The sequence below is a fragment of the Myotis nattereri genome, assembly GCF_964212035.1.
Source record: "Myotis nattereri genome assembly, chromosome: 2".
Lineage (NCBI taxonomy): Eukaryota > Metazoa > Chordata > Mammalia > Chiroptera > Vespertilionidae > Myotis > Myotis nattereri.
In genome coordinates this window covers 194,239,978-194,257,571 of record NC_138076.1, presented here as the reverse complement: position 1 = coordinate 194,257,571, position 17,594 = coordinate 194,239,978, and the positions used below count along the sequence as shown (strand labels likewise).

The 17,594-nt window shown below is 44.4% G+C and overlaps 1 protein-coding gene across 1 annotated transcript; it reads left to right on the top strand.

Moving 5' to 3' along the window:
- Positions 1 to 454: 454 nt before the first annotated feature.
- Positions 455 to 16,836, top strand: PEX5 (peroxisomal biogenesis factor 5). The gene is made up of 17 exons (XM_081083177.1): positions 455 to 473; positions 957 to 1,119; positions 1,862 to 1,897; positions 2,165 to 2,297; positions 2,517 to 2,648; positions 9,194 to 9,299; positions 9,773 to 9,863; positions 10,281 to 10,391; positions 10,654 to 10,746; positions 11,089 to 11,208; positions 13,153 to 13,296; positions 13,501 to 13,571; positions 13,986 to 14,198; positions 14,495 to 14,660; positions 15,003 to 15,160; positions 15,381 to 15,601; positions 16,563 to 16,836. Exons 2-16 carry the CDS (start codon positions 973 to 975, stop codon positions 15,580 to 15,582), a joined length of 1,923 nt encoding a protein of 640 aa, XP_080939303.1. The 5' UTR covers positions 455 to 473; positions 957 to 972; the 3' UTR covers positions 15,583 to 15,601; positions 16,563 to 16,836.
- The last annotated feature ends 758 nt before the right edge of the window (positions 16,837 to 17,594 follow it).

Below are 17,594 nucleotides of genomic sequence, written 5' to 3'. Positions count from 1 at the left end.
GGGCGATTTAGAAGGGGACAGGCCTAGAAGGCTGGGGAGGGCCCCGATTTGAACCTCGCAAATCCCGCGTTATACGGTGCGCCTCCAGGGAAGAGCCGGAATGAACTGAGCTTAGGATCCAGCGCCCTCGGCTTTCACCGAAGCGCAGGAAGCCCCTCCTGGCTCCATTCTTCTTCGAGCTTCCCTTCAAATAAGTCCTGGAGTCCGTGATCCTGGTAAGAGCTCCCAGTGCGGTTCCAGACTTCCCCTTTAAGGCGCTCTTCCCCTTTAAGACTCTCGGTGGCTCCCGTCGTGCCGCCTCTCGACCTTAAGGCCCCGCCCCTTCAACGACTTCCGCGAGGCCCCGGCCGCAGCCCGGCGGTCACGGCCCCTTTAAGCCTGAGCCCCGCCCCTGGCGCCCCGCCCCATCTTTTCCTCTCCCACTCGGCCCGGCACCAGGTGCCCCGGCGGGTCGGGCGGCGCGGCGCGCGACGGTGAGCGCAGGGCCTGGGGGACCTGAGGACACGTTCACCGAGCGTTCCGCGTCCTTGCCGTGTCCTCGCGGGTCCCGGGACGGGGCTGGGGCTGGGGCTGGGGCGGGGGAGACGGGGTGGTCCGGAGCGCGGGAGGGGTGGGCCTGGCTCGGCGGGGCTGGGGGAGGGGCTCAGGTGACTTCGGGGAGGGGATGTCCCTCCTCGATGCTGTGGGGAGTGGGGGGCCTGGCGTTGCGGTCTGGCGGCGGTCCCACTCTTCCTGCCCTGCCCTGTCCCGCCGGTACCCCGGTACAGCCCGGTTGCGGAACTGTCGCCCCGTCGTCTCCCGGGGTCCAGGCCCCTCTGAGGGTTGCCGGCCGGTCGGTGGGGAAGGGCCAGGGGCTAACCTGGGACGGGCGTCTGTCCGCCTCCTGCAGATACTGGCTGGGTGGTGGTTTGGGTGTGACAGCGGGACCTGAGTTCCTCACCTTCTCTGCCCATCAGAGAGCTGGCGGTCGCCATGGCGATGCGGGAGCTGGTGGAGGCCGAATGCGGGGGTGCCAACCCGCTCATGAAGCTGGCCGGGCACTTCACCCAGGACAAGGCCCTTCGGCAGGAGGGGCTGAGGCCCGGTCCCTGGCCCCCGGGGACCCCAGCCTCCGAGGCGGTGAGTGTTCTTGGGTCGGAGGGCCCAGGAGTGGCGTGGGGTAGAGGGTGCCTATTAGGGAGTACCCCGAACGGCTTTCTCAGTGCGCGGCCAGACTGTGCGGTCAGGGGCACTGGCCTCCTTCTCTTTAGGTTGTCAAATAAAAAAATGACAAGAGCCCACACAGTACCGTCCGCTGTGAATGAATTAAAGTGAGACCTAGCCCGGCGGGTTGTGGCTCACTGGTTGCTTCAGCCTGGGAGCCAGGAGGTCACAGTTGGATGCCGGTCAGGGCACATGCCAGGGTTGGGGGCTTGATCCTGAGCGGGGCGCGCAGGAGGCAGTCGATCAGTGATTCTCTCTCATCATTGATGTTTCTGTCGCTCTCTTCCTTCTTCTCTGAAATCAATAAAAAGATACATTTAACAAAAGACAAAGTTATACCTTTTTTTTTTTTTTTTGGTCGGATCAGCAGAAAATGTATTTTTGTATTATTTTTTTTGTTTTGTTTTTTGGTGCCGTGACTCGGATGAAAATTTATTTTTTGGTGTGCTGCAGAATTTTAGGAATTAGTTTGTGTGTGCCATGAGATGAATAAAGGTTGAAAATCACTGCTCATCGTGTTGCGAAGAATAGTTACCACTCAATGAGTGTTTACTAAGCAACATGCTAAGCACTGTACATCTTTACATTGATGGAGGCAACCGTTTTATAGGTGAAGAAACAAGGCTCACAGAGGTTTTGTTGTCTCCCTTTTGTCTAGGTCCCTAAGCCTTTGGGGGTAGCCTCTGAAGATGAGGTAAGTATTCTAGTCTCTTCTGTTTCATTTTCCTGTTGCCCATTGTGTTTTTACTTTAAAGTTGGTTCACCCACATTTCAGTCTTTGGACTTTCCTGACCAAATGAAATTTGCTTTAGCCCTCTTGCTTATTTTTAAAAAAATGTATTTCTTGGCATATTCCCAAATCTGTAGTTTCTGTTTTCTTTTCCTTCTGTTTGACATTAGTAACCTGCATCCCATGGCCCTGCCTCTTGCTGGGTTCATCTCACCATCTCTCTTCTGACAGTTGGTGGCTGAATTCCTCCAGGACCAGAATGAACCACTTATATCGCGTGCCCCTCAGACCTTCAAGATGGATGACCTCCTGGCAGAGATGCAGGAGATTGAACAGTCAAGTTTCCGCCAGGCACCCCAGAGAGGTGGGTCCAGAGTCTGATGGGAGGGGAGATCACCATTTTTTGTGTGTGTGCAGATAGAGCCAAGGGGGTTCCATATTTGGATGCTGCTGGGACTGGGAAACTTGAGATGCAGAAGGAGACAAAAGGAACAGTGTTTTCATGGGCACTCAGGGTTCCTTAGGCATGAGAGAATGATATGCATTTCTTTTGTTTCTCAGTTCTCTCCTTCTCTATCTCCAGCCCCTGGGGTGGCAGACTTGGCCTTGTCTGAGAACTGGGCCCAGGAGTTTCTTGCAGCTGGAGATGCTGTGGATGTAACGCAGGATTATAATGAGACGGACTGGTCCCAAGAATTCATCTCTGAAGTTACAGGTGAGGCTCCTCAGGGGAAAATCTGAAGTGGTTCCTATTGGGGTCCAACCCCAGCAGGTCCAGGGGTTCCCAAAGGTGTGGACGGAGTTGGCGAAGAAGGAATGACACGGAGACAGCGTTCAGTTGATCAGCAGCCTAGCCAGGTTCTCTAGCCAGGATCTCCAGCCAAGTTCTGTCTTTATTCTGTTACATCTGTATTTATACCAGTTGATTTTAATCGTATCCATTCTATTCCAAAAGTTAGGGCATTTCTTATCTCCATTCCAAGGTTACTCTATTGTTCAATTAAGCTACAAGGAAGTAACTGAAGGAGATTATCTTAAGTAAAGATTATGTAGCTTAAGCGTGATTGTTCGAAGTTAAAGTGATTAATTACCTGCCTGGCACTTAGTTAAGGGGTTTTATTCCCTCCCTAACTCCAGGGAAAAACCCCTACCTGGGGAAACAACCTTTCTCGGAGAGGTGACCTTGGTTAAAACACATATCGCTAAGAAGGGGAGCAAACATTAAGAACAGTATGCCGTATACGCCAGGTCCCTTGAAACATATGCTGTGCAGATGTTTCTTCCCTGCAGCGACTGTGTCAAGCAGCAAGGATGGACCGGCTTCCGGCAGGTTCCCATGGGGCAATCAGTATTCTGCACTGTTACCTAATTCATCTAAGGGTATATGTAGAGTGATTCAGCTGCTTATGACTTTTCTGAATTCTTGACTCATTTCTATGGGCCACTGAATCTGATTTCCCTTAGGTGATAATAATAATAGGGAATTGAAACTTATATTAAACAGAGGACTGTTTGTGTTTGTGAGAGAGAGAGGAAAAGGGGGGGGAGGGGATGAGGAATTATGTTTACTTCTTTGTTACTTGAAACTTTATTATTGTAGTTTGGTGGAGAGATTGGATGGATTGCAGTGTGGCTCAGGGAGGGAGAATTATTTAACACACCCTATGGGATTTTGGCATTAAGTTATCTTGAACAGAATTGGGACTTGGAGAGTGAAATTGCTGAGTTCAAGGGCCTGAAGTATAAGATCTTGGAGGTCAAAGACCATACCTTGATGATAATAATACAAATTAATAATAATAGCTAATGTTTATTTTCCATGTTTAAAGGCTTTGTGTTTAGTGCTTTAAATGCATTATCTGTTTAATCATGAGAGCCCAGGAGATAGTTACTGTTTTTATTCTTAGTTTTATAGATAAGAACTTTGCCCAAGGTGACACAGTTTTGTGAGTAGTGGAGTTGGGATTTGATTCTGGGTTTGAATGATTCCAGACCCTGTGGATTTAACCATTATGTAGTACTGCCAGGCCTACAGCTTCAGCTCTTCAGGGTCTCAGTCAAATTTTCCCTCTTTGAGGGCATCCATGCTCACTGCATCCTTTGAGATTGATGCATGGTAAATAAGTTGTGGAGTTGGGATTTGAGGCATAGAAACATGAATGATGAGAGAGAATCTTTGATTGGCTGCCTCCTGCACGTCCCCCCACCTGGGATCAAGCCTGTGACCCCGGTGTGGGCCCTGACTGGAATCGAACCATTATCTCCTGGTTCATAGGTTGCTAATTTCACTGAGCAACACCAGCTGGACTATATATGTTATATTCTTAAACCCATTTGAATTTTACAGTAACATTTACAAGGCAGGTATTCCTCCCCTATATTATGGATAAGGAAACTAAGATTTGGGGAGGTTAAATACTCTGTCCAAAGTCATTCAGTAACAGAGCTGATATTGGAACTCATGTCTGTTTAACTGTGGGCTCTATACTTAGAACCATTACACTATCGTTGAGAAATCTGAGCTATAATAGAGACCCTCCACCAGACTGAAACTCAGTGTTTCATATAAACCTTTGTGTAAGTGCTATCTCTTATTACATAGAGACTTCTGTTGTAATGTGTGGGCATCAGTCATTTATCACAACTCAAAAAAAAAAAAATCATTGCTACTGTAAGCATTGAGACTGATGAGATTTTTGTTACAATTACCTGAATTGTTTGCAGCCATTGAAATCTCCCTTAGCCTGTAAGTGAAAAACAACTTAATAAAAAACACACATTGGACTTTATCTTAAATCTGTAAAATCTTCTTTGGGAGATCTCTTTTTTATACATTCTTTTGTAACCATGCCTGCTTCACAGAGGCAGGGACATGGGAAGCTGGAAAGAGAAGTAGAGCTATTTGGAGTCTACCTTCATAAAAATGTCTTATTGCAGTAGTATATTGCTTTGTATGTAGTGGATCTTCAGTATTTAGTGAATGAATGAAGTGAGATCTGGGAGAAAGAGCTAAAGGAAATTGATTTTCTAGTAATTGATTTTTTTTTATTCTCAACATTTGTGGGTGATATGATTATATTGATGATATAGATTACTTGTTACTTTATGGATAAGTAGACTGAGATGAGAGAAGGATATATTCTTTATATCCTTATTATTTTCTAATCCTCATTGTTACAATTCTAGAATTAAGTTTAAAAGGAACGGTGAAGTTCAAATTTTTTTTTTTTTTATTTGGAAATACCTATAGTTTCACTGGAAGTTGCCAAAAAATGTACAGAAAGGTTCTGTGTATCTTTTATTCTGTTTTTTTCTCAATGATAACATTTTGCATAACTGTTATGCACAATATCAAAATCAGGAAATTGCTTTTGGTGTAATCCATAGAGCTTATTAGATTTCACCAGGTTTACATGGCCTTATTTGTGTATGTTTTTATAGTTTTTATAGTTTTATAGTTTTATAGTTTTATGAAGTGTAGATTTGTGTAACCACCACTACAAGATATAGAATTATTCCATTGCACATAAAGTTACTTTTTTAAAATTCTTTATTAGTTAAAGTATTACAAATGTGTCCTTACCCCCCATTAACCCCCCCCCCCCCCCCCCCCCACACACACACACACACTCATGTTCTCATCCCCCTGTTGTCCATGTCCATTGGTTTGGCTTATATGCATGCATACAAGTCCTTTGGTTGATCTCTTCGGCTTACCCACTCCCTCCCCTACTTTCCCTCTGGGGAGTGTTAGTTTTGATCACTGTTTTTCTGTCTTTGGATCTGTCCCTGTTTATCAGTCTATGTTGTTCTCTATAATCCACAAATGAGTGAGATCATGTGGTATTTATCTTTCTCTGACTGGCTTATTTCACTTAACATAATGCTCTCAAGTTCCATCCATGCTGTTGCAAAAGGCAAGAGTTCCTTCTTTTTTATTGCAGTGTAGTATTCCATTGTGTAGATGTACCACAGTTTTTTAATCCACTCATCTGCTGATGGGCACTTAGGCTGTTTCCAGATCTTAGCTATGGTGAATTGTGCTGCTATGAACATAGGGGTGCATATATCCTTTCTGATTGGTGTTTCTGGTTTCTTGGGATATATCTCTAGAAGTGGGATCACTGGGTCAAATGGGAGTTCCATCTTTAGTTTTTTGAGGAAACTCCATACTGTTCTCCACAGTGGCTGCACCAGTCTGCATTCCCACCAGCAGTGCAGAAGGGTTCCTTTTTCTTCACATCCTCTCCAACACTTGTTGTTTGTTGATGATAGCCATTCTGACAGGTGTGAGGTGATACCGCATTGTCGTTTTGATTTGCATCTCTCGTATAATTAGTGACTTTGAGCATGTTTTCATATGTCTCTCGGCCTTCTGTATGTATCAAGTTACTTTTTAGTCTGCCAAATTTATTGATAGAATATGCCCTCCAACCCTAATTTTCTGGGCCAAATAATTCTCCACTTCATGATTGCTTAGCTATAGGAATGAAACACATCCTTAAGGAGTTTTGAATTTAGAAGGCCTCAGCTAACATGGTGTGTGAGGTTCAATGATAATGAATCCTGTACTTTCATAGGAAAAACAGTGGGCAATAGAAGCAGAAGATGAGTGCCATAGATCTCCCCTGGATGGCAGAGGAAGAGGCTATGGAATAAAAGGAATAACAATCTCATTGTGATGTTTTCTATTTTTGATGTAAGTTTGCCACGAGTGGCCAGCTATGATAGCAATAGTTAATACATATTACTTTTGTTTTATGTATGCATTATCTCATTTGGTCTTTATGACCTCTCTCTGAAGTAGCTATTATTATTTCTATTTTATAGATAAGGAAATGGAAACTTGGCAGGTTGAGTAATTTGTCCGAAAATGCATGGTGAATAAGTTGTGGAGTTGGGATTTGAGTGCAAGTAGGCTGACTATAGAATCTACGTTTTTATTACTGTGCTATTTAGCAAATGCAGAAAACTGATGGATAGGGGTAGGAAGTTCTGAGTTTGGGTTGGATGTGCCTAGATGGAATGAACACACAATGAGAAACTGTAAGAGGTGAACATTCTGAATTGGATAATTGGTACCTGGGTTGTTAGTTTGAACTCTACTAATCAGTGTGTCCTAGGACAGTCCTTTTCCATCTGTAGGCTTTAGATGCTTCAATCTCAGAGGTATCCAAATGAATCTGATTTTCTGTAACAATTTCTCAAAAAATATTGTGAAGGCCAAGTGGTACTCTTGGTAATTTTATTTTGACTCCTTTGTTGGAGCAGGTTCCCAAATGCCAAAAAATTCTGAGTCTTTTGGCTAATATGGCCAAATATTAAATTACAGGTATTTGAAGAAGTCTTTTCTCACCTTTGGGATTTTCTTTTAATTTTTCTCATGTCTGTTTTATAGTCCAATTGCTTCTTATCTTTGAGAGGAGCGTTTCACAGAAATGGTGTTCTCTGTAAGGAGCACTTGTGGCCTGCTTTTGTAAAACACTCTAGTTGAGAGTAAGGAGGAGGAACTGGTTATTCTTCAACAGAATGGGACAAAGAAACTGGGAGGTATTATAAAGTCTAAGTGTTAAGCATCTCATTATTAGGTCTCTACTCTTGAGCCAACAGTCTAGTTGGGGCAAAGGAAAAATAAATGTTGCCTGTAAGAGCTAGTGAAGGATATATGGATATAAATGTTGGGAATCTGTGTCATTAAGGGACAGAGTGCATGATCAAAAATATTGTCAACGATATATTTTATTATATTGGTAATATCTACATATATAAGAAGCCTGTGGCTGTAATGCTGTAACGACCAAACAACCGGTCACCAAGAGGTGCATGGAGCACCTCTAGGTCCGCCCCCACACTGGCCCGTGAGCTGCTCGTGGCTCGCGGCAGTGAGCTACTTGTGCACGGTGGGACTGGGGTCCTGGTGGCGAGGCAGGTCTGGGTCTCATGTGATTTCGTGTGCTGGGCCTCTAGTATTATTTATAATTAGGTATTTTCTGAGAGTCTTGATTCTTTATATTCTCAGATTTTGACATTGCTTTCTCAGATGTTGAGATTACTTTGTTGAATTTATTCAGGCAAAATCTCAGTTAAATGGAATATAATATAGAGTTCTGCTAAACATTAATACTGAGGGGATAAATCTCCTCAACATTAAAAGCAATGACAGTTCTTCAAACTGGAGACAAAGACAGGAAGTCCATCTTAGTATCTGGTTTGTAAAGATGTGGATGCAGAGCAAAAGGAATGAACACTGCAGGTTTATGCTTTCTCTATGTTTACACATTCTTTAGGGCCCCTTAGAATAATTTTTTTTTTGCCTTTTCCCCCCTGACTCCAGAATAGTAAAGGGCAAAGTCCTGGAGGTTGAGAAACAAACAGTTTAGCACCCTCATTCGACCTGTTGACTTGATATGTTTATTCAGATGTTGCAGCTGTGCCCTTTGTCACTAGAGCTAAGACAATTTCTAGAATTAGACTTAAAAACATAGCCCTCAAAATTAATCAAAAGTGACTGAAGTCAGAATAGTGTTTATATCTCTGGGGGGTGGAGGTATGAGGGAACCGTAAATATTCTGTATCTTGATGTGGGTGGTGGTGATTTGAGTATATTCATATGTAGAAACTAATGAAGCAGTCTATTTAGTTTGGTATACTTTATGAACTTTCATGTTTGTATTTTAAATCTCAGTTAAAAAAATAAAAAATAAAAACATCCAGTAGGAAGAGTGGACCCATGTATCTTTAATTCTAGCTCAGTGTTCTGGTTCTCAGATTCTCTTGGTAGGTATAGTAAGATGAAATATGAGGCTCCTTTTGTTAGGAGGGTGTGAACTCTGTAAATGGAGAACAGACCAGAGATTTGGTTAAGGAACTAGAGTTCTTCTGTTCTCCCTTAGTTCCTTGCTGCTTCCCAGTAGTACCTTTGAGGAAAGTGAAGGTCCTAGTACCTGCTTTTTCTTATCGAGGTTTCTGGCACTTTAAGCAAAAGGCTTTGGTCCTTATTCTTTTTATTTGGTCTTCCCGGTTCAGTAAATTTCCATGCCAGGCCCTTGGGGGAGTAGGTTGGATACTGAAAATTTAGTAATATATATATATATATATATATATATATATATATATATATATTTTTTTTTTTTTTTTGACCAGGGGTCTCTGAGGGATTAAATAGGATTTTGTCTGCTTTGGCTTGGTCAAGGTAGTACTCTTTTTCCCAGCCCCTTCACTGAATCCTGTGTGATTTTTTCAACTCTCTGCTCCTTGCAGACCCTTTGTCTGTGTCTCCTGCCCGCTGGGCTGAGGAATATCTGGAACAGTCAGAGGAGAAGTTGTGGCTGGGAGAGCCCGAGGGAACGACTGCCAGTGATCGCTGGTGAGTGCAGCCATTTCTTCCTGGATGGATCCCTGTGGAAGGAGGATTGGACAGTTTTCCCAGCCTCCTCCAGTCTCCTCTCTCTATATTCCCAAACCATCTTGCAAAACCTTCATTTTGTACATTATGGTTCCACCTGTATTATGATCCCTAAGAATGCTAACTGTCCTAACCAAAAGTTTGTAACTTTACCTTCTGCACCCTGTTTCCTTTTTAAGTTGGAGCCTGTCTATTCTTTCTCTCTGCAAAGATATGTTTGGGAAAGGGAGAGTTAAAAAGATATAGTTATTGCTTTACACTCCTGCCCAGATGTCCTTTAATGTAAATTGTAGATCCTCAACAAGAGAGTAGAGTAAGGTCACTCTCTTTTCCCCCATAGGAAGTGTGATTGCCATGGGCTGGGAGTGGGGAATAGCATGGGGAAGGTAATGGCTAACTAATGTGTAAAATTAGTTTGTCCCTACCTGTTCCAGGTATAATGATTATCATCCTGAGGATGATCTACAGCATACTGCCAGTGACTTTGTGGCCAAAGTGGATGACCCCAAATTGGCTAACTCTGAGGTGAGCCACACCCTACTGCTGCTTTGCCCGGGAGAGCTGGTCTTGGAAGTCAAGGGTCTGACTTCTCTTTTCCCAGTTCAGTTTAAAGAGAAGGAGATGAGATCCTTGGTCTGTTCCTTCTAATTGAGAGTGGAGACTTTGGATCTGCCTCTTCTTCCAACATTCTTTCCTCATTTCCTTGCTTACTAACTCCCCCCTCCCCGCCACCCCCCCCCTCCCCGCCCTGCCTTCTTAAGTCTTTAGAGCCAGAAATCCTTTCTTTTTGCTCTCTACCTTTTTTAGGGTCTGTAGTATATCTTTCCTACAGCCCAAGATGGTCAGGGGGGAGGGCTAAGTGCAGGCTCCTCTTGGGCATGGTTGAGAGTGCACACTTGGAAGTTCTTTCCCGAGTGGCCTATGTGTGTCTCTGTGCCCCAGTTCCTGAAATTCGTGCGGCAGATTGGCGAGGGGCAGGTGTCCCTGGAGTCCGGTGCAGGGTCGGGCCGAGCTCAGGCAGAGCAGTGGGCAGCAGAGTTTGTACAGCAGCAGGTAGGACATTGTCACCTCCCAGTTCCACTTCAGAGCCAGCTGGTGTCCTAGGCCTTGGGTTCACTGTTCAGTGGTCCCAGATGGGGAAGGGATTTTATTGTCAGCTTGTCTTGGTAGCGTTCAGGTCTGAGTGGGTGGGAAAGAGATTCTGAGAATGTTCTTCTCAGAAGTGTCCAGGTTGGTGGTGTTCAGTGGGTATTTAGTCAGTGTTTAGTGGGTAGAAAGTTGGTGGTGGTGGTATGACCATCCTTCTTTGTCACAGGGTACATCAGATGCCTGGGTTGACGAGTTCACAAGACCAGGGAACACATCTGCCCTTGATATGGAGTTTGAACGAGCCAAATCAGCTATAGAGGTGAGAGCAGATAGTGCAGGAGTGCACACTGCACAAGAAAAGACTCCATTGGAGCAAGTGGGTGTTAACGTCAAAGATGATGCGCATAGTGTTCCTGGATCATCTGTGTCAGAATTGTTTGGGATTGGTGCCTCTCAAAAATGCTAATTCCTGCATCACCTCAGATGACTGAATCAGAATCTGGGAGGAGGATCTAGGAATCTGCATTTAGAAAAAGCTCTTCAGATATTCTGAACACATTGAAGTTTAACTAGTGCTTAGGGCACCGTTCTAGTGGAGCTGAGGTGGGGTGGGGTGGTCATGATGTATCCCCTTTTTCTAGCTTCCTTCCCTTCCTTACAGTCTGATGTCGATTTCTGGGACAAGTTGCAGGCAGAGTTGGAGGAGATGGCGAAACGGGATGCTGAGGTTCACCCCTGGCTTTCTGACTATGATGACATCACGACTGCTTCCTATGATAAGGTGAGAACTAGATTTTCAGATCGCAGGATTTCCTTGTTTTGTTGTCTCTCCTTTAATCCTGAATTTGGATATTCACCTTTTTTAATCCTCACCCCAACAGTATTTTTCCATTGATTTTTAGACAGAGTGGAAGGGAGGGGGAGAGACACACAGAGAGAGTCATTGATGTGAGAGACACATCGATTGGTTGCCTCCTGCCCGCACCCCTACCAGGGCTGGGGATTGAGCTTGCAACTGAAGTGTGTGCCCTTGACTGGAACCGAACCTGGGATCCTTCAGTCTGCAGGCTGATGCTCTATCCACTGAGCCAAACAGGCCAGGACTGGGCACTCACTTTTATGTAATTATTTTCTTAAGCCCCTTTTTTCTGAAAGGAACATTCCCTTGCCCCTGCTGTCCTTTAGTAATTGAGAGTATGCTTTATTCTTAGGCTATAAAGGTTAATAATAGACCACCCTTGTCAAATAACAATGGTGCGATGACATTATACTTATGGTAGAAGTTTGCACCTGATGCAGCAAGAGCATGGGAGGTTGAGAACATTTTGAGAAGATAGATAACTCCTTTGGTGTGGAGTGGTAGTTGGTAGACTCTGTGCCTCCACACCTTAATACCTATGTATTTTTTTAACTCACAAGTTTACTTTAAATTCTGATCTCTTCCTGCAGATCACCCAATTTAGGGTGTTTTCAAAGAATTATATTAAATAAATGTTAGGAAAATTTTCCAGCAGTCAGTGGTGAAAAATGATCAAATTTTGCATATAGCATATACTATTGACTTAGAAGTGTATGTTATTTCAGGGTTATCACTATGAAAAAATACTACCTGTGGGTTGTAGGGCATTTGGGGATGTGGTTAATAATTAAGCTGCTGAGTTGAAGCATGATAGGGAAGGGAGAGAATTGCTTGGTTTTGTAAAAGGCAAAATAGGAACTGAGGAGGTGAGTAGGGATATCTTTTTCTCAGCTCAGATCTGCTTGGGAAGGGATTCAGGGGCTAGAACCAGGGATTGAGATACAAGGCAGGATGCTGAAGGCAGATCTTGACATAAGGGAGCTGTGCAGAGATAGAGATGAATAAAGTTGAAGATAACGTTAAAAAAATCAATGAAAAACTTAGTACTAAGAGAAATATGATTTTGCCTATTATCCCAGTCTGATTTCCCACTTTACCTCATTACTCTCTGCCTAACATGAAACGCCACTAGACAAAACTTTGCACAGAGCATCATAACTCTTCCCTGAAATGAGAATTCCTCAGCTAGACGGGGGCAGTGTATTTCTGAAACATTTCTGCCCTCAGGATTTTGGGATCAGCTATCATTTACCATCAGATACAGATTAATATTAATAACTTTTAAGAATGAAATTGGGGAACAAATGAAAAATTTCTAAGTGCTTCAACACATGCTCTCTTGTTATTGTCCACAATGACTCTATGAGTTGGGTAAGATTTGCATTTGAATGGCAGGGTCTCTAATTCCAAATTGCCTTATAATGTAGTTATCCTTTACATTGTCACATATTGCAGGATAACTAGAAATGCCCTGTGAAGAGCTAAGGAGAGGTTATCTTATTACTGCAAGCAAATCCTGGCAAGACATATATCTGTTCATTGGTGAGAAGTCAAGGATTTGGAAATTCAGGTCTATAAAGGGTTCCTAAAATAAGCTTATGTCCGGCATGGATCAGAGTTTGTAGGCCAGCCTAGCGTTCCAGTTATTGTGAACAGGAGCTAGAAGTGTGAGCACAAAACTGAATGACTTCACTGTAGTCATACATGATCTCCTTATTAATATGGAAATTTTGTCATCATTTGTTCAGATACCTTTCTGGAGACCTTCAACTTCTCCACCTTTGTCTTGGTTGTCATCTCCTATTCCTGCTGCTCTGTGATGACTCCTTCTCATATGGGTTCTTACTTGGCTTCTCTTCTTTCCAGGGGTACCAGTTTGAGGAGGAGAACCCCCTGCGTGACCACCCCCAGCCTTTCGAGGAAGGGCTGCGGCGACTTCAGGATGGGGACCTGCCAAATGCTGTGCTGCTTTTTGAGGCGGCTGTGCAGCAGGATCCTAAGCACATGGAAGTGAGTGACTCATTCTTCTGACTTCACATTAGAGACTGCTTCCTCTAGTTTTGAGGGAGGTCCCAAGGAGTAGTCCAGATGGACTAGGGCCAGTGTGCTGGCCTGGGATGGGGTGAGAGTGAGATGGTGAGTGGCGGGGAGCCAGAGGAGGGGAGGATGGAAAGGTGAATACAGGGGTGATGGAATCTGTCAACTTCCCTCTAGGCTTGGCAGTATCTGGGTACCACACAGGCAGAGAATGAACAAGAACTATTAGCCATCAGCGCACTACGGAAGTGAGTACACTGAGAGGTGGGGTGAGGTGGGTCCAGGGCTCTCCAAATCGCCTTTAGAATGATAAGAGCCCAGATCTAGATCCATGTCTTCTTTCAGGCCACTAACTAGAGTGTTTTTCATGATTAAAACTATAAGGTTTGGAGTGAGTTGGCGATAACTGGTTCTATTTCTTCAATAGCTTTTGGTTTTATTTGTGAGACCCTGGCTGGTTCCTTGGCTGCTAAACTGTTCCCTTTCTCAGATCTGTAATTTTATTAGTAACTTCTGTGTAGAGGATTCCTCTGTATCTTAATCGGAGGGAGTTGGCAGGTGAGGCCATCATGACTGCATTCCAAGGCTTGACTTGGATCCCAGGGTACTGATGGGTGCCATTGTCACTGCAATACCAGTTCTGTCCATCTCTGTTCAAACAGGTGTCTGGAGCTAAAGCCAGATAACCAGACAGCATTGATGGCACTGGCTGTCAGCTTCACCAACGAGTCCCTGCAGCGACAGGCCTGTGAAACCCTGCGAGACTGGCTGCGCTATACACCAGCCTATGCCCATCTGGTGGTGCCCGGGGAAGAAGGGGCCAGTGGCGCAGGACTGGGCCCAAGCAAGCGCATCCTGGGATCTCTGTTGTCTGAGTGAGTGAGGAGTTCCTGGGGTGAGAATGGTAACCCATTAGGGAGAACCTTGATTTTCGATATTTGGATAGAGTGAGACTCAGGGATCTCCTAGTACTTGAAGGAGGTCTGCATTTTGCAGTGTAATGCTGGGAGGAGACAGAAAAACAGGTTTGTAAATTGGAATTTGAGAGTAGAGTAGGAGGGGTGGCTGATAGATTGATAATCTCTGGGATCTGATTGACTAATTAAGGAATTATTTTGGAGGGGTAGGAATATGTAGACATGTCCATCCACATTTTCCTCTTCTTTTCTAGCTCCCTGTTTCTGGAAGTGAAAGAGCTCTTCCTGGCAGCTGTGCGCCTGGACCCTACAAACATTGACCCTGATGTGCAGTGTGGGTTAGGGGTCCTTTTCAACCTGAGTGGGGAGTATGACAAGGCAGTGGACTGTTTCACAGCTGCCCTCAGCGTTCGTCCCAATGTGAGCCTCAGGGGAGGAATGGAAATGGGACATCACTCTGTACCTTATGGAAGAACCATTTGTTGGGACCTTTGGAGTCATGGGATAGTTCATTCCAGTGTTCCATGTACAGGTTACCTTGGGAGAATTGGGCAAAGAAGGGTGGGGTGTGCAGAGCCATCTGAACTTACGGGAGTCTGTATGGTGAGAGTGGTTACATTGAGCTACACAATGAACTATTGAGAGGAAAGGAATGGGGTTGTAACATACATTAGCTAAACAGATTGGTGAACAGGGGAGGAATGGGCAGAATTTGATCTGAGCTTGGCTTATGTTCCTAACCCTTCTTTATCCCTATCTCAGGACTATTTGCTGTGGAATAAACTAGGGGCCACCCTAGCCAATGGAAACCAGAGTGAAGAAGCAGTAGCTGCATACCGTCGGGCCCTCGAGCTACAACCAGGCTATATACGGTCCCGCTATAACCTGGGCATCAGCTGCATCAACCTTGGGGCTCATCGGTGAGAGTATCTATTTAGTAATGAATGAATGAACTTCTTGGTGAGGGTATCTACTGAGTAATAAATGAATGAACCTTTTCTCCCTGCCTTTGTCCCTAGCTCCTCATTCTCTGTTCCTGTTATTTGACTATCCATCCCCAGCTTGCTTTCTCCCCGTACCAGCTGACCTGTCTCCTTCCTTGGTGTTTTGCTCACCAGCTCTCATTTCTGTTCCCTACAGGGAGGCTGTGGAACACTTTTTGGAGGCCTTGAACATGCAGCGGAAAAGCCGGGGCCCTCGGGGTGAAGGGGGCGCCATGTCAGAGAACATCTGGAGCACCCTGCGTTTGGCATTGTCCATGTTAGGCCAGAGCGATGCCTATGGGGCGGCTGATGCCCGGGATCTGTCCGCCCTCTTAACTATGTTTGGCCTGCCCCAGTGACAGTGGGATGGGCTGCCCTGTGAGTGTCTGCCTGGAGGGGTCCCCGCTCTGGATGTGACTCCCTCTCCCCAAATGGGCCTACCAAGGGGGTGGGCTGATGATCATAAGCGGTACGGCCTCTCAGGAGTGGCCTCAATGTAGGGGTGGGTAGTCTTTGTTCTAGTTCCTACGTAATTGTAGGAAAATGAGCTGTATCTCTTGAGTCCCTTGGTAATTCAAGGGTGCACACCCGGCTACAGATCTCTGCATATCATGCCCTTTCTTGGTGCTGCTTTTTGGGTAGGACCCAGAGATAATAGGGTAACTGTTGTCATCAGCTGCCATTTCTCATAGGGTCTACCACATTTGTAATGTCTGTCCTCCCTCCCCCTTTTACTGGGAATTGATAATAGTACAGCTTCCTTGGGCAGTTATGTGTAGGCCATTCTTCTACCAGGCACCTCTGTGATGACCATATCTAGGGCGGGATGGCAGGAGTTGGCCTGTTGGACTTAAATGTTGATTTGGCTCAGCAGAGTCAAGTTTTGGTAGGGGTGCTCATAGTTCTGTCATTGGACCTCTCCTGGCTGTTGCTCAGATTCCCTGGGTACGATGCTGCACACAGGAATGCTGGCCTCACTATCTGGGGGTCCTCAAGAGCTGCCAGGGTAAATTGCTACACAGTGTTTGGGTGTTGGGTACAGGAAGGCTCACTTGTGGAATTAGCTAGCCTAGAAGGGACCTGATGGGATCAGGTCAAGGGCTGTGCTCTGTGCCCTTTGGTGGAAGGACGGCATTGGGACGTGGGATGTGAGTGCAGGAGTCCCTCCTCTTAGACCTGTGAGTAGGAATTGAGCTAGTAGCTCTTCTAGAAAGTTGCTTCAGAAATTGCCATCTTGCCAAATTCCTAGCAAAGAGATGGTTCAGTGTTACCTTAGGACTTGAAGTACGTCTTGAAGTGTTTCTAGGGGAGAGTGTAAAAAAATCCCTTTCCCCTATAGTACCTCTGCAAGGTGAAGATTGAGGGAAGAGGAGGGAGCCTCTTGGATTCTTCTCACCTGTGCCCTGCGTGGGGAGCTACACTAACCTGCAGAAATGACTGCTGAGCCTCTTGCCTTGTCATTAGTAGCTAATGATCAGAATTTTTTTTTTTTAAACTACCATGGTCCCAAGGTTCCATTCTGAGATTTATTTTTCTTTGTATGAATATGTGTAAATGATTTTAAAATAAAACTGTAAAATATTTGTAGGAAGAATAAATGGAACTGACATGGGTCTTAGTTCTATTGCCAAGTATGAAGTTGGGATGTTGGGAGGTGGGTTGGTGTTTGGAGGATTGGGATTCAACAGTCTTCCTCTTTATCTTTCAATTCTCATTGGTGTACTGATTGCACATCTGTGTACCTAGTAATTACTCAGCACCTACTACGTACTAGGTACTATGAATAAGATGGACAGGGTGCCTGTGTTCATGGAATTTATGGTTTATCAGGACAGACAGATGTTTAACAACCATGTGCACTTTTCACACTTGTGTACTACAAAAAATATGGGGTTGGTGCTATGTCATTTTGGGGTATTGTTTTATTGTGAAAGACATGGGAGGATTTGTATAGTTTTTTCCAGTGCTTAGGTTTCATTTAAAGGTTTCATTCAGCTCTGCCTGGTTTTCTCAGGACTGTATGAAGAGCCATATCAACATGGGTCACTATTCTGGGGAAAAATTAAAAAATATAAATAAATTTATATTTGAAAATAAATGTTCATGGCCACATTAGAATTAGAAAAAATATCTAAAAGAACTTGTTCTGTAAATTTCTAGACAGTGACATATTATTTAGTTATTTATATTTATGGTACAGTTTCCAAGGCCAATAATGTTAACAATATAATGAGAAAAAGTTAATAAACCACAGGTTATCCATAGGAAAAAATGCACAGAAAAGAGAATAAAGGAATATTCCAATATGCTAAAAGTGTGAGGATTTCCCCCTTTTTGTCATATCCCAATTGTTTTTTTTTTTTTTTTAAGT